The sequence below is a fragment of the Armigeres subalbatus genome, chromosome 2 (assembly GCF_024139115.2).
Source record: "Armigeres subalbatus isolate Guangzhou_Male chromosome 2, GZ_Asu_2, whole genome shotgun sequence".
NCBI classification, from domain to species: Eukaryota; Metazoa; Arthropoda; class Insecta; order Diptera; family Culicidae; genus Armigeres; species Armigeres subalbatus.
The window spans coordinates 419,845,869-419,870,364 of record NC_085140.1 but is presented as its reverse complement, the minus strand read 5'-3'; the positions used below and the strand labels follow the sequence as shown (position 1 = coordinate 419,870,364).

The 24,496-nt window shown below is 41.2% G+C and overlaps 3 protein-coding genes across 4 annotated transcripts in view; 2 read left to right on the top strand and 1 right to left on the bottom strand.

Moving 5' to 3' along the window:
* The window catches only part of LOC134213431 (NADPH oxidase 5), a 335,835-nt gene extending 335,406 nt beyond the window's left edge, over positions 1-429 (top strand). Inside the window, exon 16 of the mRNA XM_062692477.1 lies at positions 47-429. Coding sequence (XP_062548461.1) covers positions 47-244 — 198 coding nt within the window. The 3' untranslated portion in view covers positions 245-429. The remainder of the gene's footprint in view (positions 1-46) is intronic.
* On the bottom strand, positions 424-12,950 carry LOC134213432 (small ribosomal subunit protein mS37). The gene is made up of 2 exons (XM_062692478.1): positions 12,828-12,950; positions 424-857 (listed from the first exon to the last, which is right to left on the bottom strand). Exon 2 carries the CDS (start codon positions 840-842, stop codon positions 477-479), a length of 366 nt encoding a protein of 121 aa, XP_062548462.1. The 5' UTR covers positions 843-857; positions 12,828-12,950; the 3' UTR covers positions 424-476.
* A 2,938-nt stretch (positions 12,951-15,888) lies between these two features.
* Positions 15,889-22,633, top strand: LOC134217734 (zinc finger protein 260-like). 2 transcript variants are annotated; one of them, XM_062696544.1, is made up of 4 exons: positions 15,889-16,059; positions 16,119-17,347; positions 17,405-18,144; positions 22,554-22,633. In XM_062696544.1, the coding sequence occupies exons 1-4, from the start codon at positions 16,005-16,007 to the stop codon at positions 22,621-22,623; spliced, it is 2,094 nt and encodes a 697-aa protein (XP_062552528.1). In that variant the 5' UTR covers positions 15,889-16,004; the 3' UTR covers positions 22,624-22,633. The 2 variants fall into 2 exon arrangements, with proteins under 2 accessions (XP_062552528.1, XP_062552529.1); XM_062696545.1 differs by lacking the exon at positions 22,554-22,633 and having other exon boundaries at positions 15,890-16,059; positions 17,405-18,186.
* The last annotated feature ends 1,863 nt before the right edge of the window (positions 22,634-24,496 follow it).

Genomic DNA, 24,496 nt, shown 5'->3' with positions numbered 1-24,496 from the left:
TTACGTCTAAATATATATTTGTTCTAAATTTCATTCTCATCGACAGGAAAAACGTGATCTCATTACGGGATTGAAGACACGCACCAACGCTGGCCGCCCGAACTGGGACAAGGTGTTCAAACAGATCCAGGATCAGAAGAAGGGCAAAGTGACCGTATTCTATTGTGGCCCACCGCAGCTGGCGAAAACCTTGCGCTACAAGTGCGACCAGTTCGGTTTCCAGTTCCGGAAGGAAGTCTTCTAGTTTTGTGCATGTTAAAATGAACTTGGAATTTAGCGTTTTTCAATTGTTATTTAATTTTGTTTTATATTCTTGTAAATTATTGCCCTATGTATTCGTTAATCTAACAATTGTCATTTGTAATAAACCCATTTAATTTATTGATGAATTCGTTCTTTCATGCAAATAAATCAACTTGAAGCCTTTGAGTACACATTTTTATATAATCAACTAGAACGTAACAAAAGAATAGACCTTAAGGTTTTCTAGGCTTGGAAGGATATTGCTCTAGCACTTTGTTCAATTGTTTATAGTTCAGGTCTTTTCCGGGCACCAGGATACCTTTGCTGGAGGTTTCCTTCTTGACGGCCTTCTTGTCCAAGTACACTTTATAGCACTGCTTGAATGTCGAAACCTCCTTTGGGCAGAGATCTTCGTTGAAGTCGTTCGCCTTCAGGCACGAGAACATGACGGCCATCTCCTGTAAGCACGCGACATCGCTACCTTTGTCCGTCTTACCACTGACTTGGTTCTTCAGCCGAAGCGGTAGAATTTCCTGGAATGGAACTCGATTTTCCAGCTGCGGAAGGCGGACCCGCATCAGTGTTGGAGTTGGGCGCATCGTGCTGGCGAAGATCTGAAATAAGAGCCCAGAATATGCAAACATTAAGATGGGCATGACGCTCTAAAATAATTAATCATGCGAACATTACATAAAATTTTATTGAGAGATCAGTATTCTATCTTTTTCCTTTATTTAAGTGATTTCTATTCCGATTACGAGCATTTCTCGCTTAACTACAACTAATTTCAATGAATTAATTACTAAACTTATTAATTTCTTAGAAATTCAGTCTTTTGAATAGGTAGTAAGAGAATGTGATTGTTTTAGGTGAGTTGTATACACCCTGAATAGAAAATACAACAGAATTACATTAAAATATCAAAAAATTACAATACATTTGTTGAACATTCAGATATTCTATTGCTCTTCTATTGTACACTCAGCGAACTGGACTACCGAAACTCATAACTGGCGCGTTATGAAGCTTCGACTGATTATTTTACCAACAGTGCTTCTTATACGCAGTTACCTTCCCGAAGTATTCAAGCGTCGATGGGCGTTTAATTGCCTTATTGTTGTTCCAATAAGCGTATACAATGAAATTTATTGGCAGAAAAATGTTTACAAAAGAATTACAATAAATTCTATTGTAATGACAAAAATTTGTTCGAGCAAAAATCGATTTTTTCTATTGTTACGAACTAACAACCCCTATTTTCTATTGTAAAACTGCCATTTACAATAGGATTTATGATAGAAGACACCATAGAGAGATGACTTTTGGCACGCGCACACTAATGTTCGATTTGTCATGTGTAAGTATATGTTTGATTGAGCCTTCCCTTCACAATTATTGGAGAAAAGTTAAAAAAAATATATGGAAATTTACCGGTTTAACCTATACTTCGATGAATTTCGCCATCTAGGAGTGTTTGTTTTCCTTTTATTCGGACGTGAGAATCTCAATTTTTAATAATTAAGCATTGAGCAACAATAGTTTATTGTAATTCTAATTACAATTGAATTTGTCGTGTTGTTACAATCGTTTCTATTGTACACCCAGGTTTTTTTTTACACGGTAGGAATTCATTAATTTCTCGGTTAACCTGAACTTTCACAGCTTTGTAAATACCCCTTGAATTTTCTTTGATTTTTTGTGATTTTTTTCGTGGGGTTAACTCATTGCTTCATTGACGCTGAAGTTCTTAAACGACCAAAACCAAACCGTGTAAAAAAAAACCTGGGTGTAATTCAATTGGACTTTTATATTAGGGACCCGAACAGTTTAAAATTCTTATTTTGTTTCAAATTTCACCATTATGATTATTCTGCTGTAATATGGAAAAGTGGCGTTTGCGTCAAATTTCAACGTTGAGTTATAATATAATATTATAAAGTATGGTAACGATGGTATTTTGGACATCTGAATATATTTTGGACCTTTGGCTATTCATTTCATTTATTTAGTCTACATCTAAACAGATAACACTGAATCAACAATTTGACGCCACAATACACGGTTCGGGGCCGCATCTTTCCATCCTCAAGTACGCCCCACGCTCGCCAAGTCATTTTGCACCTGGTCTGCCCAGCTCCACGCCGTCTCGTACCTGCCGGATCGAGAGCGAACCCCATCTTTGCAGGGTTGCTGTCCGACATTCTTGCAACATGCCCTGCCCATCGTACCCTTCCGGCTTTAGCTACCTTCTGGATACTGGGTTCGCCGTAGAGCTGGGCGAGCTCGTGGTTCATTCTTCGCCGCCACACACCGTCTTCTTGCACACCGCCAAAGATGATCCTAAGCACCCGTCTCTCGAATACTCCGAGTGCTTGCAAGTCCTCCTCGAGCATTGTCCATGTTTCATGTCCGTAGAGGACAACCGGTCTTATTAGCGTCTTGTACATGACACATTTGGTGCGGTGGCGAATCTTTTTTGACCGCAGTTTCTTCTGGAGCCCGTAGTAGGCCCGACTTCCACAGATGATGCGCCTTCGTATTTCACGACTTACATTGTTATCAGCCGTTAGCAAGGTAGGTAGACGAATTCAACCACCTCGAAGGTATCCCCGTCTATCGTAACACTGCTTCCCAGGCGGGGACCTGTCGCGCTCGGTTCAGCCCCCAAGCATGTACTTTGTCTTTGAGGCATTCATCACCAGCCTAAAGTTCGTTTCTTCACGTTTCAGGCGGGTGTACAGTGCAAATGTTCGGCTGACAATGTCCATATCATCCGCGAAACAAATAAATTGACTGAATCTGTTGAAAATCGTACCCCGGCTGTTACACCCAGCTAGAGGGTCTTGTTTCCCGGACTATAAAAAATCCCGGGATCCGGGATTGAATTTTTCGTTATCTCGGGATATCCAGGATCCAGGATCCAGGATAAAAATAAAAATACTTGCAAATTTCAATTTCATATATTTATTACATTTTAAGAATGGTAAAATATGTATCAGGTCAATTTACTAACGACTCGCCCTTGTCTACTCGCTTGCAATCCGGTGGGTGGCACGACGCTATGTTTTTGCAGCCATGTTTTTTTTTTTTTGTTTTGCATATTTGCAACATTTCAGTGTAAAATTCATGATAGTATGTGTTTTGTTTTCTAACATCACATATGATTCTCTACAGGATACAAAACTGTCGGTGGGATACGGTCGCGCAATGTTGGCTGTAAAACGGGTTGCTTGTAATACGGTTTAATAAATGTTAAGGCGTTGATGCTTGAATCCGACAATAAATAATTCTTATTAGTTATTTCAGAATTAAAATCAGAGAACACCCGCTCGTTCAACCGGTGATTGGTAGATTTTCAAACAATTATGTATAAGATTCTACCAAAACCTGTATAAGAACTGGGCATATGCGAAAACCGCTAGATTCTTTTATAAATATTATATGAACCTTACGATTTCGCAAGCTTTTCTTACAATTTTGTTTGTAATCTTATATTGTAGAAGAATCTAACAACGTTGCATATGCCCAGTTCTTATACAGGTTTTGGTAAGTTCTATACAGAAGTGTATGAAAATCTAACAGTCGCTGGTTGGGTATATCAATCGAAGTGGTTTTAATGGACTTCAATACCATGAAAACCTTCTCCAGACTCGATACTAGTTCATCAGTTACTTCAAACAGAGCATGCTCCTTATTGATGAAATTATTCAAGCTACGACGCATTTCTCTGTTTTTGGTCCATAGCTTACAACTCTTCTATGGAGATGAAGCCTTGTTCCCGTCAGATTCAGAAAATGATGTATGGATCGGAACTTAACCTTCTTCGGATATTAGAAAAAACTTACGAATAAGATGTTGGGGTCATATTGACCCAGAAATGTAAATGCTTATAAAACAGTCAAATTCTAACCGAATTACAAAGTTTATATACCGTTCGAAAGATAAACTCATCAATTTTGTGGCTATGTGGTGATATGCTGGTTCTGGAGACAATGGCCACCGAGAAACGACTTCCACGGGGACCTTATTGGTCATATAAGGGAGCATAAAATCGCTCCATATATGCCATTCGATCGCTAATTCTTCATATATTCTCTTAAAACGGTAATGTATGGTCCATGAGAGGGTTTCCGACGAAAGTGGCCACTCCTGGTACATGCAAGGTGCCCCCGGGGAATCCGCAGGAGGGGACATTTCCGTTTTAGCACCAGAATATACCGTGCGGCGGCTCTGTCGTCATGATTTTCCACAAAATAGATGATAATGCGCTTGAAATCGATAAGTGATCACATTGGCCACTCCTGGTACATGCAAGGTGCCCCGGGGAACCCGCAGGAGGGGACATTTCCGTTTTAGCACCAAAATATGCCGTGCGGCGGCTCTTTCGTCATGATTTTCCACAAAATAGATGATAATGCGCTTGAAATCGCTAAGTGACCACATTGGCCACTCTTGGAGCCTATGAGGTGCCCCCGGGGAACCCGTAAAAGGGGACATTTCCGTTTTAACACCAAAATATGTCGTGCGACAGCTCTTTCGTCATGATTTTCCACAAAATAGATGATTATGTGCTCGAAATCGATAATTGACCACATTGGCTACTCTTGGAGCCTATGAGGTGCCCTCGAGGAACCCGTAGAAAGGAATAATTCCGTTTAAACTCCAAAATATGCCATGCGGTGGCTCATTCGGCATGATTTTCCACAAAATAGATTATTATGCGCTCGAAATCGATAATTGACCACATTGGCAACTCTTGGAGCCTATGAGGTGCCCTCGGGGAACCCGTAAAAGGGGACATTTCCGTTTTAACATCAAAATATGCCGTGTGGCGGCTCTTTTATCATGATTTTCCACCAACAGATGGCCATGCGCTTGAAATCGATATTTGACCACATTGGCCGCTCTTGGAGTCTACCAGGGACCCCCAGGGAACCCGTAGAATGGGATATTTCCGTTTTAACACCGAAATATGCCGAGCGGCGACTCTTTCAGTGTGTTTTCCCACCAAAGAGATGGTTATTCTCTCGAAATCAATAAGTGACCACATTGGCCACTCTTGGAGCCTATGAGGTGCTCCCGGGGAATCCGTAAAAGGGGACATTTCCGTTTTAACACCAAAATATGCCGTGCGGCAGCTTTTTTTTATTAACTTTATTATCGTGATTTTTTAATTACAGATAAGTACCGTGCGGCAGCTCTTTCGTCATGATTTTCCACAAAATAGATGATTATGTGTTTGAAATCGATAAGTGACCACATTGGCCACTCTTGGAACCAATGAGATGGCCACGGGGAGCCAGTAGATGGTGACTTTTCCGTTTTTATACCGAAGTGACCACATTTTCCATTTTGGAACCTATGAAGTACCGCCGTGGAGCTCATAGGAGAGGACATTTCCGTGCTTACTCTTACTCTTACTTAGGGCCGATGCCCACGTAGCGTGTTTTCAAGCTGCGGGCACGCCGCGTCCACGCAAGGTACCCGGCATCAAATGTAGTCGTGCACACGTTTACGAGTGAATTACTTCATTTGATGCTGGGTACCTTGCGTGAACGCGGCGTGCACGCAGCGTGAAAAACTTTACGTGGACATCGGCCCTTAAAGACATATGTGCAGCGGCTCTTTCACTATAATTTTCCATCAAATAGTTGGTTATGCTCTTGAAATCTAATATTAACCCGGGGGAACCCCAGGCCCAGTTTCGGTAATTGTGGAGTGCCGTGAAGAATCCATTGAAAGTGTCTGTGCACACAAAATCTCACTCACTTTTTAGGAACTTTTCCTCAACCGAATTGCTCGCAGTAAAAAGCATTCGACGAAAATCCTGCCCTATTGTTTCCTATTGAAAATTGGCCAGATCGGACTATGGGCTCCGAAGTTATGGCCAAAATATTAATTTCAGCAGCGGCATGGGAAAATCAATTTTCTGGCACTTATGCTCATTCGATTTGAACGAACGATAAAGGCACCATCACCACTAGGTAGATTAATCTTGTTTTTTCTATCAAATAGGTCATTCATTCTGAACTTAATACCCGCAGGAGTCTCACAGAAGGAGAGATTTTTTTTAATATCGAAATGTTGCGTTTTCATATCATTATCCACGGCGATCGGTGAAAACCTCAAACTTCTGAGTCAATATTGAAGGGACCATCGACTAATGGTAATATCGAGAAGCGGAATAGAAAATCCTTGGAGAGCTGTTCGAAGGAATCATCACAGTAGCCCAGAAACTATTTTTAATTTGACTCAGTACTCAATTTCAAATGAAGAACAATTTCAAGCGCATAACCAACTTTTTGAAGACTTGTGGCCAGGGTAGACAATGATAGACGAAGATAGAGCTGCCGCAAGCGGCACAGTACATTTCATATAACCATGAAAATGTCCTCTCCTACGGGTTCGCAGGGCATCTCAAAGGTTCCAAGAGTAGACAATATCACTAATCAACTCCAAGCACATGACCATCTGTTTGGTAGAAAATAACAAAGAAAGAGCCACCGCACGGCATATTTTGGTGTTAAAATGGAAATGTACTCTTCTACGGGCTCCCGGGGCACCTCATAGGTTCTAAGGGTGGACAATATGTCAATAATCGATTTCGAGGGCACCTATTTGAAGGAAAATCACGACGAAAGAGCCGCCGCATGACATATGTTGGTGTAAAAATGGAAACGTCATATTCTACGTGTTCTCCGAGGGAGCCTCATAGGTTTCAAATGTAGCCAATGTGGTCACTTATCGATTTCGAGCGCACGTCCATCTGTTTGATGGGAAAACACCGAAAGAGCCACTGCACGGCTTATATTGGTGTAGAAATGGAAATGTCCCCTTCTACGGGTTCCTTGGGGGCCCCTCATAGGTCCCAGGTGTTACCAATGTGGTCACTTATCGATTTCAAGCGCATAATCATCTATTTTGTGGAAAATCATGACGAAAAAGACGCCGCACGGCATATTTCCGTGCCAAAACGGAAATGTCCTCTCATACGGGTTTCCCGGGGGCACCTTGCATGTAACAGGAGTGGCCAATGTGGTCATTAATCGATTTCAAGTGCATAACCATCTGTTTGGTGGAAAATCATGACAAAAGAGCCGCCGCACGGCATATTTTGGTGCTAAAACGGAAATGTCCCCTCCTGCGGGTTCCCCGGGGCACCTTGCATGTACCAGGAGTGGCCAATAGGGTCTTTTATCGATTTCAAGCGCATAATCATCTATTTTGTGGAAAATCATGACGACAGAGCCGCCGCACGGTATATTTTGGTGCTAAAACGGAAATGTCCCCTCCTGCAGGTTCCCAGGGCACCTTGCATGTACCAGGAGTGGCAAATGTGGTCACTTATCGATTTCAAGCGCATTATCATCTATTTTGTGGAAAATCATGACGACAGAAAAACGGAAATGTCCCCTCCTGCGGATTCCCCGGGGGCACCTTGCATGAACCAGGAGGGGCCAATGTGGTCACTTATCGATTTCAAGCGCATAACCATCTGTTTGGTGGAAAATCATGACAAAAGAGCCGCCGCACGTATATTATAGTCCTAACCCGGAAATGTGCCCTCCTGCGGGTTCCCCGGGGGCACCTTGCATGTACCAGGAGTGGCCAATGTGGTCACTTATCGATTTCAAGCGCATTATCATCTATTTTGTGGAAAATCATGACAAAAGAGCCGCCGCACGGTATATTTTGGTGCTAAAACGGAAATGTCCCCTCCTGCGGATTCCCCGGGGGCACCTTGCATGTACCAGGAGTGGCCAATGTGGTCACTTAGCGATTTCAAGCGCATTATCATCTATTTTGTGGAAAATCATGACGACAGAGCCGCCGCACGGTATATTTTGGTGCTAAAACGGAAATGTCCCCTCCTGCGGGTTCCCCGGGGCACCTTGCATGTACCAGGAGTGGCCAATGTGGTCACTTATCGATTTCAAGCGCATTATCATCTATTTTGAGGAAAATCATGACGACAGAGCCGCCGCACGGTATATTTTGGTGCTAAAACGGAAATGTCCCCTCCTGCGGATTCCCCGGGGGCACCTTGCATGTACCAGGAGTGGCCAATGTGGTCACTTATCGATTTCAAGCGCATTATCATCTATTTTGTGGAAAATCATGACGACAGAGCCACCGCACGGTATATTTTGGTGCTAAAACGGAAATGTTCCCTCCTGCGGGTTCCCCGGGGGCACCTTGCATGTACCAGGAGTGGCCAATGTGGTCAATTATCGATTTCAAGCGCATAACCATCTGTTTGGTGGAAAATCATGACAAAAGAGCCGCCGCACGGCATATTTTGGTGCTAAAATGGAAATGTCCCCTCCTGTCGGTTCCTCGGGGGCACCTTGCATGTACCATGAGTGGCCACTTTCGTCGGAAGCCCTCTAATGGACCATACATTACCGTTTTAAGAAAATCTATGAAGAATTAGCGATCGAAAGGCATATATAGAGCGATTTTCATGCTCCCCTTGTATGACCGACAAGGTCCCCGTGGAAGTTGTTTCCCGGTGGCCATTGTCTCCAGAACCAGCATATCATCACATAGCCACAAAATTGATGAGTTTATCCTTCGAACGGTATATAAACTTTGTAATTCGGTTATAATTTGACTGTTTTATAAGCATTTACATTTCTGGGTCAATATGACCCCAACATCTTATTCGTAACTTTTTTTGTGGGGTCGTTCCTGTTGCACCTTAAAATACTTTTTTCATGTCAGATGCTTGATTTCCACAAAATATTAAAAGTCAAGAAATTTCAGAACAATCGGATTATCAGGTAAAAAGTTATTCTACTTTGAAGTTTCGTTTTGGGTCATATTGACCCCAACATCTTACTAAGGTTAAACAAACTTAATCAGCTGGTGACGGGAAGCGATCGAAAGCCCAGCAGAATTCGAAAATTACCTTTCTTTACTTTGAAGCCATCTCATCTCTTGATGTCTCGACGCTCATCTACTCGTTTTAGAATTGCATCGTGCAAATTCGAAGTGGAAGGGTTTTGCTGTCTATTCAGTTCAGATAGCAAAAAGTCTAGTCAACAACGATAAATCCCTCTGTTTTGGCTTTTCTGGTCATATAATTTGAAAAAGCGGAGTGATTCTACAACATCGACGTTTCGACCCTTGGTTTGGGCCTTCTTCAGGGAGGTTATAGGGGTGCCGCTATGTGTCTATCGCCTATTGCTGGGCGTTTAATTGTCGGGGGAATGGTTTTGGAGCTAGAGCTTGTGATGGATATTTGTGGGTATGGTTTGAGGGTGTAATTCACTATTTATCACTTCACCAAACACAAACATGGTGGCCAGACACTGTATCTAGTCAACAACATTACGTCACGACCCTTCAGCGCCTCCGATATCACCCCAACAAGCTGGGGAGCGTCGAATATCGATTGAACCAGATCCAGATAATTTTTGATTATGTACGTACTTTTATTCTTATGGAGCGATTTCACAGTTCACTAGTTTTCAGAACATCCTGAACGAGTTGAAGTTGTTCCCTAAACCGGTTTTCATCCTTCATCTGGAATTCGAACAATGTTTCGGATTCGTTTGAAAGTTTCTCCAAAATCGGTTTTATATAATCTGAATTAAATTCAACAATTGGTTAAGAAAATCAATATATAAGTTCAGATATTACCAAATGAGAACGAATTGAGTTCGTCATCTGATTTTTCACTACCATTGATGTCGTTGAAACAATCGTCGTCATCAGTATCTGAACATTTTTATTCCGACATAATCGTCTTGGACTTGGGGGACTTCGATGAAGAACGTCATTAATAGCGAGGTGCGACAACTTCGGCTTTACGGATCGTTTCCGGCGGAGAAGATAAAGCAATCCGTTGAACAGCTGCTAACGAGTTGTGACATTGAACAAAAGATATTTTAGTTACTAGATAAAGATTGTCGCTGTCGTCGCTGTCCGGAACATCTTTTGCTGGCGAGGATAGGGGAGCTAAATGTCAAAGAAGGAAAATCCATACGATTTGACAGGTATGTACCACACATGTTTCGGACAGCAGAACAAAGGGAACAGTAGCGACAATCTTTATCTAGTAACTAAAATATCTTTTCATTGAACACAATTTCGTAGCCGCAGTTGATCGCACATCGGATGGCGCTTCGATTATTGTGAAATCTGGAAAGCTGATTCCTTATTTTCATCAGCTGAATGTTCGCTCCAAAAACAAAATAGTCAGAAGGCTAGGAGACCTATATTGTTACTCATCACTCTCTCGACGAATTGAGAAGATATCTGTCATTGCTTGTTTGTATATGATTGTATGTATGGGTGTGCATAAGACATGCGGGAAAATAAAAGCCGATGGGCTAACAAACTAGAATCGGTACATCCCGGGATTTCCCGAACACGACCCTCTACACCCAGCTCTCCGCAAGACACCTTATAGCACAATGTTAAACAACAAGCACGAAAGTCCATCACCTTGTCTTAGTCCCCGGCGCGATTAGAACGAACTGGAGTGTTCGCCCGAAATCTTCACACAGTTTTGCACACCATCCACCGTTGCTTTGATCAGTCTGGTAAGCTTCCTAGGAAAGCTGTTCTCGTCCATAATTTTCCATAGCTCTACGCGGTCTATACTGTCGTATGCCGCCTTGAAATCAACGAACAGATGATGCGTTGGGACCTGGTATTCACGGCATTTTTGAAGGATTTGCCGTACAGTAAAGATCTGGTCCATTGTCGAGTGGCCGTCAACGAAGCCGGCTTGATAACTTCCCACGAACTCATTCACTAATGGTGACAGACGACGGAAGATGATCTGGGATATCACTTTGTAGGCGGCATTAAGGATGGTGATCGCTCGAAAGTTCTCACACTCCAGCTTGTAGCCTTTCTTGTAGATGGGGCATATAACCCCTTCCTTTCACTCCTCCGGTAGCTGTTCAGTTTCCCAGATTCTGACTATCAATCCCATCTTGATGAGCTTTGCTCCGATACCATCCTAACCAGCTGCTTAATTGTTCATTATCTGTTGGATGCCATCCTTGACTTCCCTCAAAGTGGAGGCTGGCTGGCTATCATCGTCCGCTGAACTGACCTCCTCATCTCCTCCACTGCCTCGACCTTCATTACCAGTACTCTCATCACCATTTAAATGTTCTTCGTAGTGCTGCTTCCACCTTTCGATCACCACACTCCCATGCTCCCATCCTTATCCCTCAACATTTCGGCTAGCGGCACGAACCCTTTGCGGGTTCGTTGAGCTTCTGATAGAACTTGCGCGTTTCTTGAGAACGGCACAACTGTTCCATCTCCTCGCACTCCGCTTCTTCCAGGCGGCATTTCTTCTCCTGAAAAAGGCGGGTCTACTGTCTCCACTTCCGTCTATAACGTTCCACGTTCTGCTGGGTACCTTGCTGCAGCGCGACCGCCCGCGCTGCGTCCTTCTCCTCCAGAATCTGTCTGCACTCTTCTTCAAACCAATCGTTCCGTCGACTTCGTCCCATATATCCGACGTTGTTCTCCGCTGCGTCGTTAATGGCTGCTTTGACTGTACTCCAGCAGTCCTCAAGAGGGGCCCCATCGAGCTTAACATCTTCCGGCAACGCTGCCTCGAGATGCTGCGCGTTTGCAGTGGCGACATCAGGTTGCTTCAGTCGCTCTAGGTCGTACCGCGGCGGTCGTCGGTACCGAACATTGTTGATGACGGATAGTTTTGGGCGGAGTTTAATCATCACCAGATAGTGGTCAGAGTCGATGTTAGCGCCACGATATGTCCTGACGTCGATAATGTCGGAGAAGTGTCGTCCATCAATCAGAACGTGGTCGATTTGTGATTCTGTCTGCAGTGGTGATCTCCAGGTGTACCGATACGGGAGGCTATGTTGGAAGTAGGTGCTGCGAATGGCCATATTCTTGGAGGCGGCGAAATCAATTAGTCGTAGGCCGTTTTCGTTCGTCAGCCGGTGAGCGCTGAACTTCCCAATAGTCGGTCTAAACTCCTCCTCTTGGCCAACCTGAGCGTTCAAATCTCCTATGATGATTTTGACGTCGTGGCTTGGGCAGCTGTCGTACTCACGTTCCAGCTGCGCGTAGAATGCGTCCTTATCACCATCAGTGCTTCCGGAGTTTGGGCTATGGACGTTGATTATGCTGAAGTTGAAGAACCGGCCTTTGATCCTGAACCTGCACATTCTTTCATTGATCGGCCACCACCGACCTTTGCCTATATCTTCTTCAATTTGTTGCATAAATATGGTTAGAAATGTGTTTAGAAAAAGAGACTAAACAGACACATGATTCCTATTTATTTGAGAAAGCTAAGTAGAAAAACAAGCAAAATATAGCCAAAAGTCCAATATATATTCAGATGTCGAAATTGCATCATTTACCCTATGTATATACTAACTGCTTATCGTTGAATATTGTTTGCTTTGAAGAATGATTTTTACTCTTGCAATGGTATTTTTATGCCCCATTATACCCTATAGCTCTTATATCATTTAGCACAGGAACATTTTGATGTGCGTTCTCAATGGTATGTCGTAATATATTGAATTACAAAATATGTATACCAATTGGTTCTGTTAGAAAATATTGTATTTACTCACATGATTCGAAGAAATAGAGCACGCGTTGAACAATTGATTTTTAAATAAAATGTGTAAACTTGCCACACTCACTGACCGCACTTTTGTTTTTATTGAAAAAAAAAAAAACAGGTTAAGCTGACAGCTACGATCATTAGCGTATAATCCTCATACACAAAGTGGGGGCACATCGTTTGTGCCCAAAAAGTCAAGATTCTCACGTCCGAATGTGTGAGTGCCCAATGAGTAGATAGAAGGTGAGGAAGAAGACCAAATGCAAGTGCACTAGTGGATGATAGAAAATGTAAACAGCAAATGGTGACGTACATCACACATAAGAACGACCGAAGCGCCAACCAAGATGAATACAGTACTAGGTGCTCCAATCTGCCAAGTTTGTGGAAGAGAAGACGGCGGGGGTGAAAAATTCATTTTCAGTGCAAAACGAAAACAAACCGGCTGGCTCTCCCATACTAAAATCCAAGATGGCTGAATCGTGAATTTGGCAGATTGGAACACCTAGTGGTGTATTCATCTTGGTGCCAACAATAGACCTGTGCAGGAGTTCATCAAATTCACTAACCTGATGGATTTTGACATTTGAGCGGGTCGTCTTCTCGAACAAAAGTTCATTTTGCGTTCATTATGTGACCCGCTCAAACGTCATAATTTCTTGGGGGAGTTCATTTTGCGTTAGTCTATCAAAAAATATATGGGGGTAGGTGCACTGTTAGATAGTATATGGTCGGCGTAGCACCAAGTTGGAATTCGGAAGTCGGGACTTCCGAACCGAACCGAAATTTCTTCCGAAGTTTTATTTGTCAAACTAATTGATGCGTTGTTTAGCGCACACTCAACTAAGAAAACTAGTGATAATCATGCGAATATCTTATGTTTTTTTGCTATAAGAATTACTTATAAACTTCATCCGATTTTCTTATGAACTGTGTGTTCTTAGATCGAGAATGATTTTCATAAGTCTGTCTTATGAAACTATTAAGTTTTTTAAGAGCCCATAGAGGAAATCATAAAATAATCTTATGAACATTAATAATTCTTGCATATGATAATCAAAATATTTTCAACACGATTTTCATTATATACCACTCTCGCAAGATCACAAGAATAGAAAAAAACAATAAAAAACATCACAAAATTTTATACAACATATTATTTTATTTTTTGCTACATATTAAATATGTATATTCACATTTTTCTCTGATTAATGTTTCATATGCCAGATTCGCTCAAATTATATATATGGTAACATCGCACCAGTATAGGAGACTTGAGAGTCGCAGTCGTCTCATCGTTGATATATTCCTTTGTTGGTGGTAGATGTTGAATACAGTTATCGATGAGCTGTCGATCTGCAAATTATAAATTATGATTTTAGAAGAAAACAACATGATAGAGAACCTTAACAAGAGGAAATATTTACTTACATTTCTGATCCTCCAGTACACAAACGACTGTTATAAATTATCGATCTGGACAGACACAGACGATATTCAAAGTAGTTCATGTCCAGCGCGCCGGTCGAAATATGTATTCGCATTACGCTGGTGTATCGTACACTTAACTAAACTATATTCGAAACTAAACTATCTTATCGATGAGCTATATCAGCACTGCGCACTTCGTTAGTGTATCGTGTAAAATAAATCAGCGATGAGAACTGATGCGTCCAGCACATACTACGCCATGTTGGCTTCTTATTTCATAAGATTGGTCTTATGAGTTTTTCACATCAAGAGTAGTGATAAAAATCATAAGACAATTCTTATGTTTTATTTTTTCTGTAAATAATTTCTATGAACTTCATAAGATACAAAATTGAATTTTATAACAGGCCAATAATTATCATAAGAGGCTCGATGAAAATGAAATTCGATTATTTTTTCACGCTTCATAAGATGAGGCTTACACGCCCGTAACAAACCACTCAAAATTGAGTGAAAAACCACTCATTTTCAGAAAAAGTGGAACAACTCAAAAAATGATTAAACTGGACTTTACTCAATTTTGAGTAAACACTTCCTCCTGTCAGAAAATGATTCAAATCTACTCAATTTTACTAATGAATAATGAAATGCAAATGATTACATTTTACTCAATATTGCAAACTTTCTGGTTTGGAATGGTATCAATGAAATCTGTGATAAAACAGGGGAAAGGCGGCTTTGTCTGTGTTTTGTTTTATTATTGGCAGAGGGAGTTTTATACGACTAATTGTTCAAAAATAAATATTTATATAAAGATTCGTTCTATGTTGGTGTTTTTTTTTATCTAAAAAACCTCCCAGGCAATAACTAGAATGAATATTGTCAAAACCCTTTACTAGGTATTTTAGAAATTTTGTTCAATTTCTCAGTAGTAAACCACATTTACCAGCATCTTCGCTTCTCCCTAGTGTATCTCAACAATTAGACGGTCTTCTTTTCACTAATGAACCTGCAAATATTCGATTTATTTCAAATGTTCAATAAAACAAAGTGAAGCTTGTTAAAAACGATCAAACTTGAGATTATATTATTGTTTTTTGATTCATAACAAACGATTAGTCGTCAAATTCTTCGGCTTCGGCTACCTCCTTGAATGACTTACCAAGCGGTTTACAGATAATTTCCACGAAATCATATAACATTCTCAACTGCTGTGGGACCGTTAATCCGAAAATGGAAAAACATTTCCATAGCCTGAACTGCATGCTCCACCTCCGCGATTTTCTGCCGTCGTAGCTCCAATTTACTACTCGTATTTATATTATGGATATATATATGATGTTTTTAAGATAGTTTAGTTGAGTGGCATCTTTAGGCGAATCCAGCGCACTACTTCCGAAGTGGGAAAGTTGCCTGTATCTGGAGAAAAATCCAACATCGGTATAAAAAGCGTTATAAATTTATTCCGGATAAAGAATACATTTTAGTTTAAATTACAAAAATGCAAATATAGATTAAATTTTAATCTAACAAACAATTCTTTATTTCTGAGAGTAGGTAGTTCCGTTGTCCCGTTCTCCCCGTTCTCCCGCAAAAAGAGCACACTTTCAGTTTTGCGTGTAGTTTGTGCCCAAAAATGAAAATAAATAAAATTTCGTTTACAAACAAACCTGGGATGTTCTTTCGATTTTCAGAGTAAAATTTCGTGAAAAAAGTGAAAAACCTTCGTATATTTTATTGGAACTTGTCCACTATGGAAACTGCTGTGCAGCAACCCGTGATATCAATGAAAACTCAGGAAAGCACAGGTATTTTACGATATTTACGATAAAGTTTAGAAAGAGTTTTTCGGACGTCTAAATTCTAGCGTCAAGGTGGACATTAAACGATTTCTGCCGCACCTGCCTACTACGGAAGGAACCCTTGCTGCCGCTGACTAGTGACTTTAACGGTACCATGATCCCGGAGATGCTTTGGAAGGTGTCCGGTACGCTACTTAATGTGCTCGAGCAGCTACCGCGGACCATTTGCGATCACTGTTTGGCCAAACTGGACCTGGCGTACAACATCGCACAGGAGTTTCGGAAACAAGAGGAACTGCTGAGAAGTTTCTGCTGGAAGGGCGCATTGATCGAACAGTTGGACGGGTTCCAGAAAACCGAGGATGCCTTCAAAGTGCCATACTCGGACGAGGTGCTAGAGAAATTAACACACGCGAAACAGCAGTTCAGGCGAACTGAGACAAATACGCCAGTAGAGGTATCAGAGGAGTGTTTGACTCCAACTGTCGAGGAAGTGGGGGAAATATCCGAATTTGTGGAAGAAGGAACCTCATTGGAGAAAGAAAACCCGCCAGTGATAAAGGAAAAATCTACATCTGTAAGGGACGTGGTACCATCTGCAGATGAAATAATTCCACCAGCAGAGCAAGTTGGTGATTACTGTGTGGAACAATTGGACGATATCATAGAAATGGAGAATGATGTGATTGAAGAGGATATTCAAGCGGATGACCATTTCGAGATGATTGTCGACGAATCTAGTACAGCTACAGAAAGTTCAGTACAAGAGAAGACCACCAACGTTGTTGTTCCGGAAGAACATTCTATAAACGATGATGTACATGTAAAGAAGGAAGAATCTGATAATGAAACGGTGCAATCGGAGGTTTTTTCCATGTTGATACCTAAGGAAGAAAATGAAGAATGGATAGAAACAGAAGAACGACTATCGGAAGGAATAGGAGATGGTAGCGATTCGGAACAATTGGCAATCATAAGCTGTGGTGAATCGGGAGATTCCCAAGATCGTAATTGGTATGGTCAGCCGCCTTCCGGCTTAGAGGTTGTAATGATTGATCAAGAGGAATACATTCGACCAATCCAGGGAGAATCGAAATCAAGGAATCAAAGTATGATGGAAAAAGAACCGACGAATCCATCTGAACAAAATTTGAAAAAAGGAACCAATGCCGATGGTTTATATGAGTGCAAATTATGTGATCGCACTTTCTCTGTGCAGAAAACGTATCTGAATCATCGACGAAGTCATGAACACGTTTTTCACGAGTCGTTTAAATGTCAACAGTGTGAGAAGGTAAGCAAAATACATTTCTTTAAAAAAAATAACTGTTATGATATCACTTTTTCTCAGGTCTTTGGCACGAAAAATCGTTTGAAGCGACACGAGGAGATCCACACCCGAGACCTGTCCTGCAAAGTGTGCGGTAAAGAATTCTCAAACGGCCATGAACTGCGAGCTCATCAACCGCTCCACCTAAAAGGCAAGCGCAAATGCTCGTCGTGCGATTTTGTGTCGTACACAAGGGAACAAATGAAGGAGCATGTACGAACGAGTAAATGTGCGAAATCGCACAAGCCGCCGCCGAAACCTCCCAAGCTGAAAAATACCAATTGCCCATATGAAGGATGTAGCTACAAAGCCACTACGTACGGCGCGATGTATGTGCATAAACGAGCCAAGCATCTGGCGGTGTTCGAGTGCGAAATTTGCGACAAAAAGTTTGCGTTCGCCAATCAACTCAAGCAGCACGAATCGATTCACACCGGTGAGAAGCCCTTTGAGTGTGACTTATGTGCGAAGACGTTTCGGCGGTTGTTCAGCTTCAAAGAGCACATGGCTATTCACGAGGGTCAGGCAATCTATGAATGCGCCATTTGCGGCAAAGTGTTTTCCCGGCCTCGGTACCTGGCGGCACACGTGGCTACGCACTCCACGAAGCGGCCGTTCGATTGCACGATGTGTGGCACCAACTACAAGACGAAAGGCGAACTGACGAAACACATCCGGGCGAAGCACGAATCGCTGGAGTACGGCAACAGTACCGATCTCATAGAGGAGGATTACGATTACTTTGAGGATGAGATATACGTGTAAGTCAGTAGGTTGATAATAGATATTAGGATTGTCTATCATTTTTAATTGAACCATTTGTTTAAGAAACTGCATATGTGATATTTTTGACCAAAATGAGATTTTTTATATATTCTGAATTCTTGTCTAAAAATACGTACTCTTGCAACGAATACGAAAATTTCTGTTCGGCAATACATGATTTTTTTTTCGTTTGTTTGAGAAACTACATACATATACATGTCCTTTGAAGCACAATGTTGGAATACTGCTTCCAGTTTTCGATTTTTGCCGAAAACCATTGATCTGTATCAAAAAAATTAAGACATTCGTTGCTAGTTTGTTAAAGTCATAAATTTGTTGTTTTCTCTGAATTGTGTAAATTGAATAATATGCCGTTTCTCAAATAAATGATTCAATTATCTTGCTTATTAAATTCTTCGAACTAACCTTGTTTATCTTAGTGAAGATTGCTCTGGCGTTCTACGCATAATTGTCTCATGTTACCTTTGATGAAAAAATCTCAAACTCGAGGTAATTTGTCCCACTGAAAAAAATGAGATTGTCTTTTGATCAAAATAAAGACTAAACAACCTTTATATGAGTAGTAGTCTGTATTATGTTCTGGAGAAATGTTAAATTCCAAAAATATTGATAAAATTCTCAGATCCAATTGATTCTTAAATTAGTGGACCAAATGAACCAATTTGTTTTTTTTATCAAAAGTTACATGAGACAATTATGCGTAGAACGGCAGTGCTGTGCTGCAAAATGTTATTAAACAAGTGATAATCATATCAAAAACTTAAAGGTGCAGCCCAATCGGGTTGTACGCAAAGTTGACGTAGGACTACGTAGCTATTCGAAATTGATGGTATTTGCCATAATAATTTGTGTCTTTTGATTAACAATGAGCAACCTTCTCGGAGGTCATCTGAATCAAGAAGTTGAATGGTTGCTCCCAGTTGAATGGACTTCGAGTCTTCAACCGTGGAATTAACATGACTCGTCTGGTTTTTGTAGAGGTGTAAGAATGCCCTTTCGAATTTAGTTCAGTTCGGTAAAATGAACGGTCACCTGAGGACTAACTGCGCGAATTGAGAGTGAGGTATCAGGTATCAGAACGTCGGCTACAGGGGCACGTTCAACTCAATTTGGGAGTTTTGTGCCATCGCCTTCACAGACTTTTTCATCACACATCTGACGGAAAAGGAAGTGAACAAAAGGAAAGGAATGTGGATGGGAGAACAAATGGAATGTTTGGAAAAGGGCCCTTGAAGAGGGCATACAACGCATAAGCGTACAAGAGCTTATAGCTCCTTACCACAACGGGTTATGAACAACAAAATACTCTGAAGGTTCAGGTTTCTGAAGTCAATTTCACTAAGTAAGTGTTTACCAAATATTTGGAAGCGCAATTGTGCATAGACTGGGCAGTTACATATTAGATGATAAGAAGTTCCATAATCGGATTCACAACTATCACAAACAGATGATTCAACACGTTGAATATTTGCCATGTGATAGTTCAGTCTGCAGTGATCTGTCAAAGCCTTGACTAAGACACTGCAATTATGTTTAGACAGATTAGCTAAATAGCTTGCTACTACCGGAGATGGCTCCCGGATGTACAATTTTGTTTGATGACATGCATCCACTCCAATGCCATTTGTGCTGAGTGACAGCCCAAGAGTTGACCCAAAGCTTCACCCAACACTTGGATATTGGAATAGCTGGCTCTTGACCAATAAAGTCATGCGATGCTCCATTACGAGCTAACTCATCAGCCAATTCATTTCCAGCTAAGGAATATAAGCTGTAAAGTATTAACTGAATTCAGTTCCTCAATTTGAGTTCGGCATGCGATTACTAACTTCGACCTTGAGTTGGCCGAAGCGAGAGCTTTAATAGCTGCTTGGCTATCTGAACAGAAGTATATTACTTTGCCCATAATGCGTTGCAGCAGATTGCACTCCACACATGAAGGCACATATTTCCGCTTGAAAGGCAGTGCAGTGTCTCCAGTGAGTGGGACTGTTCCAATCTAAGCTCACCCGAGTAGACGCCTGCACCTGCTCTACCTTCGAGGAGCGAGCCGTCAGTGTAACAAACAATGCTGCTATCCGACATACTTCGCTCCAAGTACCCAGATGTCCACTCTCCCGCGTGGGGAATTGTGTTGAAAATGTCCTAACGTGTGTGAGATCACTTGGAGCAAGGAAAATTTTGTCCCAATTAACCATAAGGGGTAACAACGAAGTGTGTGTAGAACTGCGGTTTACAGAATTCTCTTCCATAAAACCGAGTACCCATAGTCGGTAAGTACAAGAAAATGCTTCTTGTTTGAGATGTATGTGTAGTGGGGCCACGTCGAAGAGAACTTCGAGAGCAGCCGTGGGAGTTGAAAAGAACGCACCAATCATTGCCATTAGGCACATCCTTTGAAGATGGCCTAATTTAGACTGAATTGTCCTCACTTCCCCCTTTTGCCACCACACCACACAAGACATCCATAAGCCGAAATTGGTCGTACAACTGTTTTGTAAATCCATTTGATATATTTGGGTTTAAGACCCCAAGTTTTACCAAAGGTTCGTCGGCATTGGCCGAAAGCCATAGAGTAGAGTGGGGCAAAAGTACGAACTTAGTTTTCAATCGATCATGTGGCCCTTATGAAGCAAGCTTCTGCATATCAAATCAGCGTCGATGATTCATATACTCTTCCTTTATGTTACCCAGTGGAACAAATATTGAAATTATTGAGATTCGTTTTAGCAGAATCCTTATTGCAAGATAACTGAAAAACGCACTCTTACCCCACCGGTGGGGTAAAAGTGCGCATCGGGTGGGGTAAGAGTACGCCTTTACCCAATCACGTGCTTTAAGTATATATTAACACAAATAAGAGTTAATAACATTTAATTGATGTTTAATGAGCATATATTAGGGAATGTTTAAAGATTACGTAACTCTTAAAGGGGGAGGGGGTGCACTTTCATTCGAAAAACCATTGTTTTTTATATATACAAAAAACTACAGAGGTAAAAATATATATCAGGTTTCGCGTGGCATTTTTCTTAAAGAAAGTCCAACAATCACGTAACGTTAAACTTGGCTATTTCATCACCCCTCCCCCCTATCTTACACTATTTGTATGAATCCTCTAAAAATTATATGGATCGTCACACATCTCACAACCCCTCCCAGCTAAACTTTGCGTAATTTATGAATGTTTCTTTTGATTAAATGCAATTATCATTTAGATGAAATTGTGTTTTCGTACTATGTTTAGGTGTACAACAAGTCCTAATACAATTTCATTATTTCGCTTCAGTGCTTTGTTCGCTAAGTCCTTTCTAACACCAAATTACTTGTGATAATTTCAAATTCTGTCCCTTTTTTCTTAGTTGTGGATCTTTACGCTTTAGAAGAAGTGTTATTTCGGCCAGAGATACGGGTTTGACATCATAACTTGAAGATTCATATGCGTACTCTTGCCCCACCGGTTCCTGCGTACTTTTACCCCACAGTCCCAAAAATTATTCAAGTAATGGTTTTGACTTCTTGGAAAACCAACCGGATTGGTGTTCTGTACCATAAAGTACTCTATACAATAGGTTATCGAAATGGTATAATGTTCACCTGATTGAACGTATATATGGTAATGAAATACTAGTTGCGGAAATCCAATTATTTTTAGCAAAATGACCAAAAAGTTATCTAACTCCATATCTCCCTTGTTGTTTATTCAAATCGTTTACAATTACACATGATAATAGTTGGCCAGAATACCTGTCAAGCTGATGCAGTGCTGCTAGTTTATCTTTTTTTATTACTTCAAAAAATCGAAAACGTACTCTTACCCCACGCGCACTCTTGCCCCACTCTACTCTACACGCCTTTTTGATTCTGAACTCAATGTTAGGAGTCCAGAAAAGCTTTGAATCCAAAATTAGACCCACATACTTCCCGTAATGCTGGGTAGACACCTTTACGTGGTGTGTTACGGGGTAAGATCTACCACGGTCACATTGCCAGCTACAGGCAAATCCTGACCCAACGAAAACCTTCCCCAATTTCCAATTCTGTAGTGCTTATGAAATTGTCGGTAAGTCATTAAGTAAATACTACACTAATCCTTCCTTGCAACTTCCTATATGCTTCCCAACCGCAGATAGTAATACTCATGTCCCTGTAATGTTTTTCTTAGATTGGAATCAAGGATTTAACCCCCCTTGATTTCTGATAGCAGTCTGGAAAAGCATTTCAAAAATAACATGAGTATAATTAAAGTGTCCAATCTTCTAATGCTGTGCTAGCGCTTCTTTTATTTTCAGAATTGTCATCACATCTGTTACCGAGGAAAGAAGCTGACGTTACCGTCTACTAATGATGATTTTCTTCTTTCTTCTTCTTTTCTTATTTATAGTGAACGTAGTTATTCTGAACACGACGTCAACCATCATTTGCCGAATGGAGCATTCATAACTTTTAAATAGCTTCGCTCCCAACGAAAAATTCATTAATATAATATTTGATTATTATTTATAATAACTGGAAGCGTTTGGTACGGGAGGTCCACGCTTTCTTCCTATCCCCTCGATTTCATGGTATGGATCGACTTTAAGAGTTTACAAATTCTTAAGTCGCTCAGTATCTAAAAATCATCTCTGCGGTACATACTGCGTAGTTGGCCTGGCCGTATGAAAAGAAAAGTAACGGAATTTAGAAACCGTCATTTTCCAGGATGCTTTCAAGTATTGGCTGCGCAAGTATGAGATTAGATTAGATTAGAATCCAAAATTAGACCCACATACTTTACTTGATCAGTTACATTGATTTCAGAACCAAAAGATGTAATGGACGAATACCATTACGATTACGTTTTTCCGTGAAAAGAACAATAGATGTTTTATTCGGATTGACCGAAAGGCATTTTGCATCAGATCGAATAAGATAGTAATGCACAAACCCACTATCAATGTTAGATAGTCGTCGGCAAATCCATAGGTAGGAAAACCGCCATTATTGAGTAACCTCAATAGCGTATCTGCAACGAGATAATACTTCCCCTTGAGGGCATCCGCAGACACTTAATTTCCTAATCGCTGCTTGACGTAATGTCGAAGAGAGATGTCGGTTTTTAAGCATCTGGTGAATCCATTTGGTAGTAATATTAGGTAGCCCGTGACAACGTGCGGCTTCCAATATTGCATCGAAAGACACGTTGTCAAAAGCACCTCCAATATCTAAGAAAGCACCCAAGCACGATTGCTTTTGAGCGAATGCTTTCTCGATATCGTACACAACCTTGTGTAGAAGAGTCACGGTGGACTTTCCAGATTGGTAATCATGTTGATTAACATGAAGAGAGGCATGTTTGCCAAACAGTGCACTAACGATTCTTCTTCAGAAGAAGTGTAGTCGCCATTTGGCTTGCGAATTTCGCCAACTTGTAAATCCTTGGATCTCGCAAGAATTTTATTCAATCGACTGGCTTTACTCAAATTGGAAACATTTGCACAAAGGTTTTTCCAGCCGGATCGTTCAGCAGATCGTAGAGCCTTCTTGTAAGCATTGCGAGCCAACTTGAAAGAATCCGTCCCTGCTGAATGGCATCTGTTCCAACTCCTTCTACACTGCTTCCTTAGCTTAGCCAAATCGGAATTCCACCAAGGGGTTCCTCTTGAGGTTTTTACAGAACGCAAAGGGCAAGCTTCTTCGAAAGCTTCCACGATGTGCAACGTTGTAGTATCAACTGCATCATCCAAGTCGGTAGGAGTTTCTATAGAAGGTAGATATCCATGAAATTTGGTAGAGAGGAACTCTGTGTAAAGATCCCAGTTTGTTGAACGAGGATTTCTAAAACGCAAGGTCTGCGAAGTAACATTCAAATGATCAAAGTAGATGTAGCGATGGTCAGATATCGATTCCTCATCTGACACATGCCAATTCGTCAACTCGTGACTGATTCTATTGGAGCAAAGGGTTATGTCTAACACCTCTGCTCTATTAGATACCATAAAGGTTGAGCGATTGCCTATGTTAAGTAAACTAAGTTCGGTGCTACTTAAGTATTCCATCAAGCTGGAGCCTCTCAGATTGATATCCGAGCTACCCCAGATGATGTGATGAGCATTAGCATCGCTGCCGACAATTAGCGGAAGGCCTTTTGAAGTGCAATATATGACAACTCGTTTGAGAGCATCCGTAGGGGATGGTTCATCATGTGGTAAATAAACCGAACAATAGACGTATTTCCTGACGGGGGTTCCGCCAGTTGCATCAATTGTGACAGCACATACATCTCTGGTTATTAGTTCAGAGATAAGTGTAGTAACAATAGCATTGTTAACAAGCACACATGCACGC

Coding starts and splice junctions, on each gene's coding strand:
- LOC134213432 (XM_062692478.1), bottom strand. CDS start 842: ATGCGCCCAACTCCAACACTGATGCGGGTCCGCCTTCCGCAGCTGGAA.
- LOC134217734 (XM_062696544.1), top strand. CDS start 16,005: ATGGAAACTGCTGTGCAGCAACCCGTGATATCAATGAAAACTCAGGAA. Junction 16,060..16,118: donor GAAAACTCAGGAAAGCACAG/GTATTTTACGAT, acceptor TCTAAATTCTAG/CGTCAAGGTGGACATTAAAC. Junction 17,348..17,404: donor AATGTCAACAGTGTGAGAAG/GTAAGCAAAATA, acceptor ACTTTTTCTCAG/GTCTTTGGCACGAAAAATCG.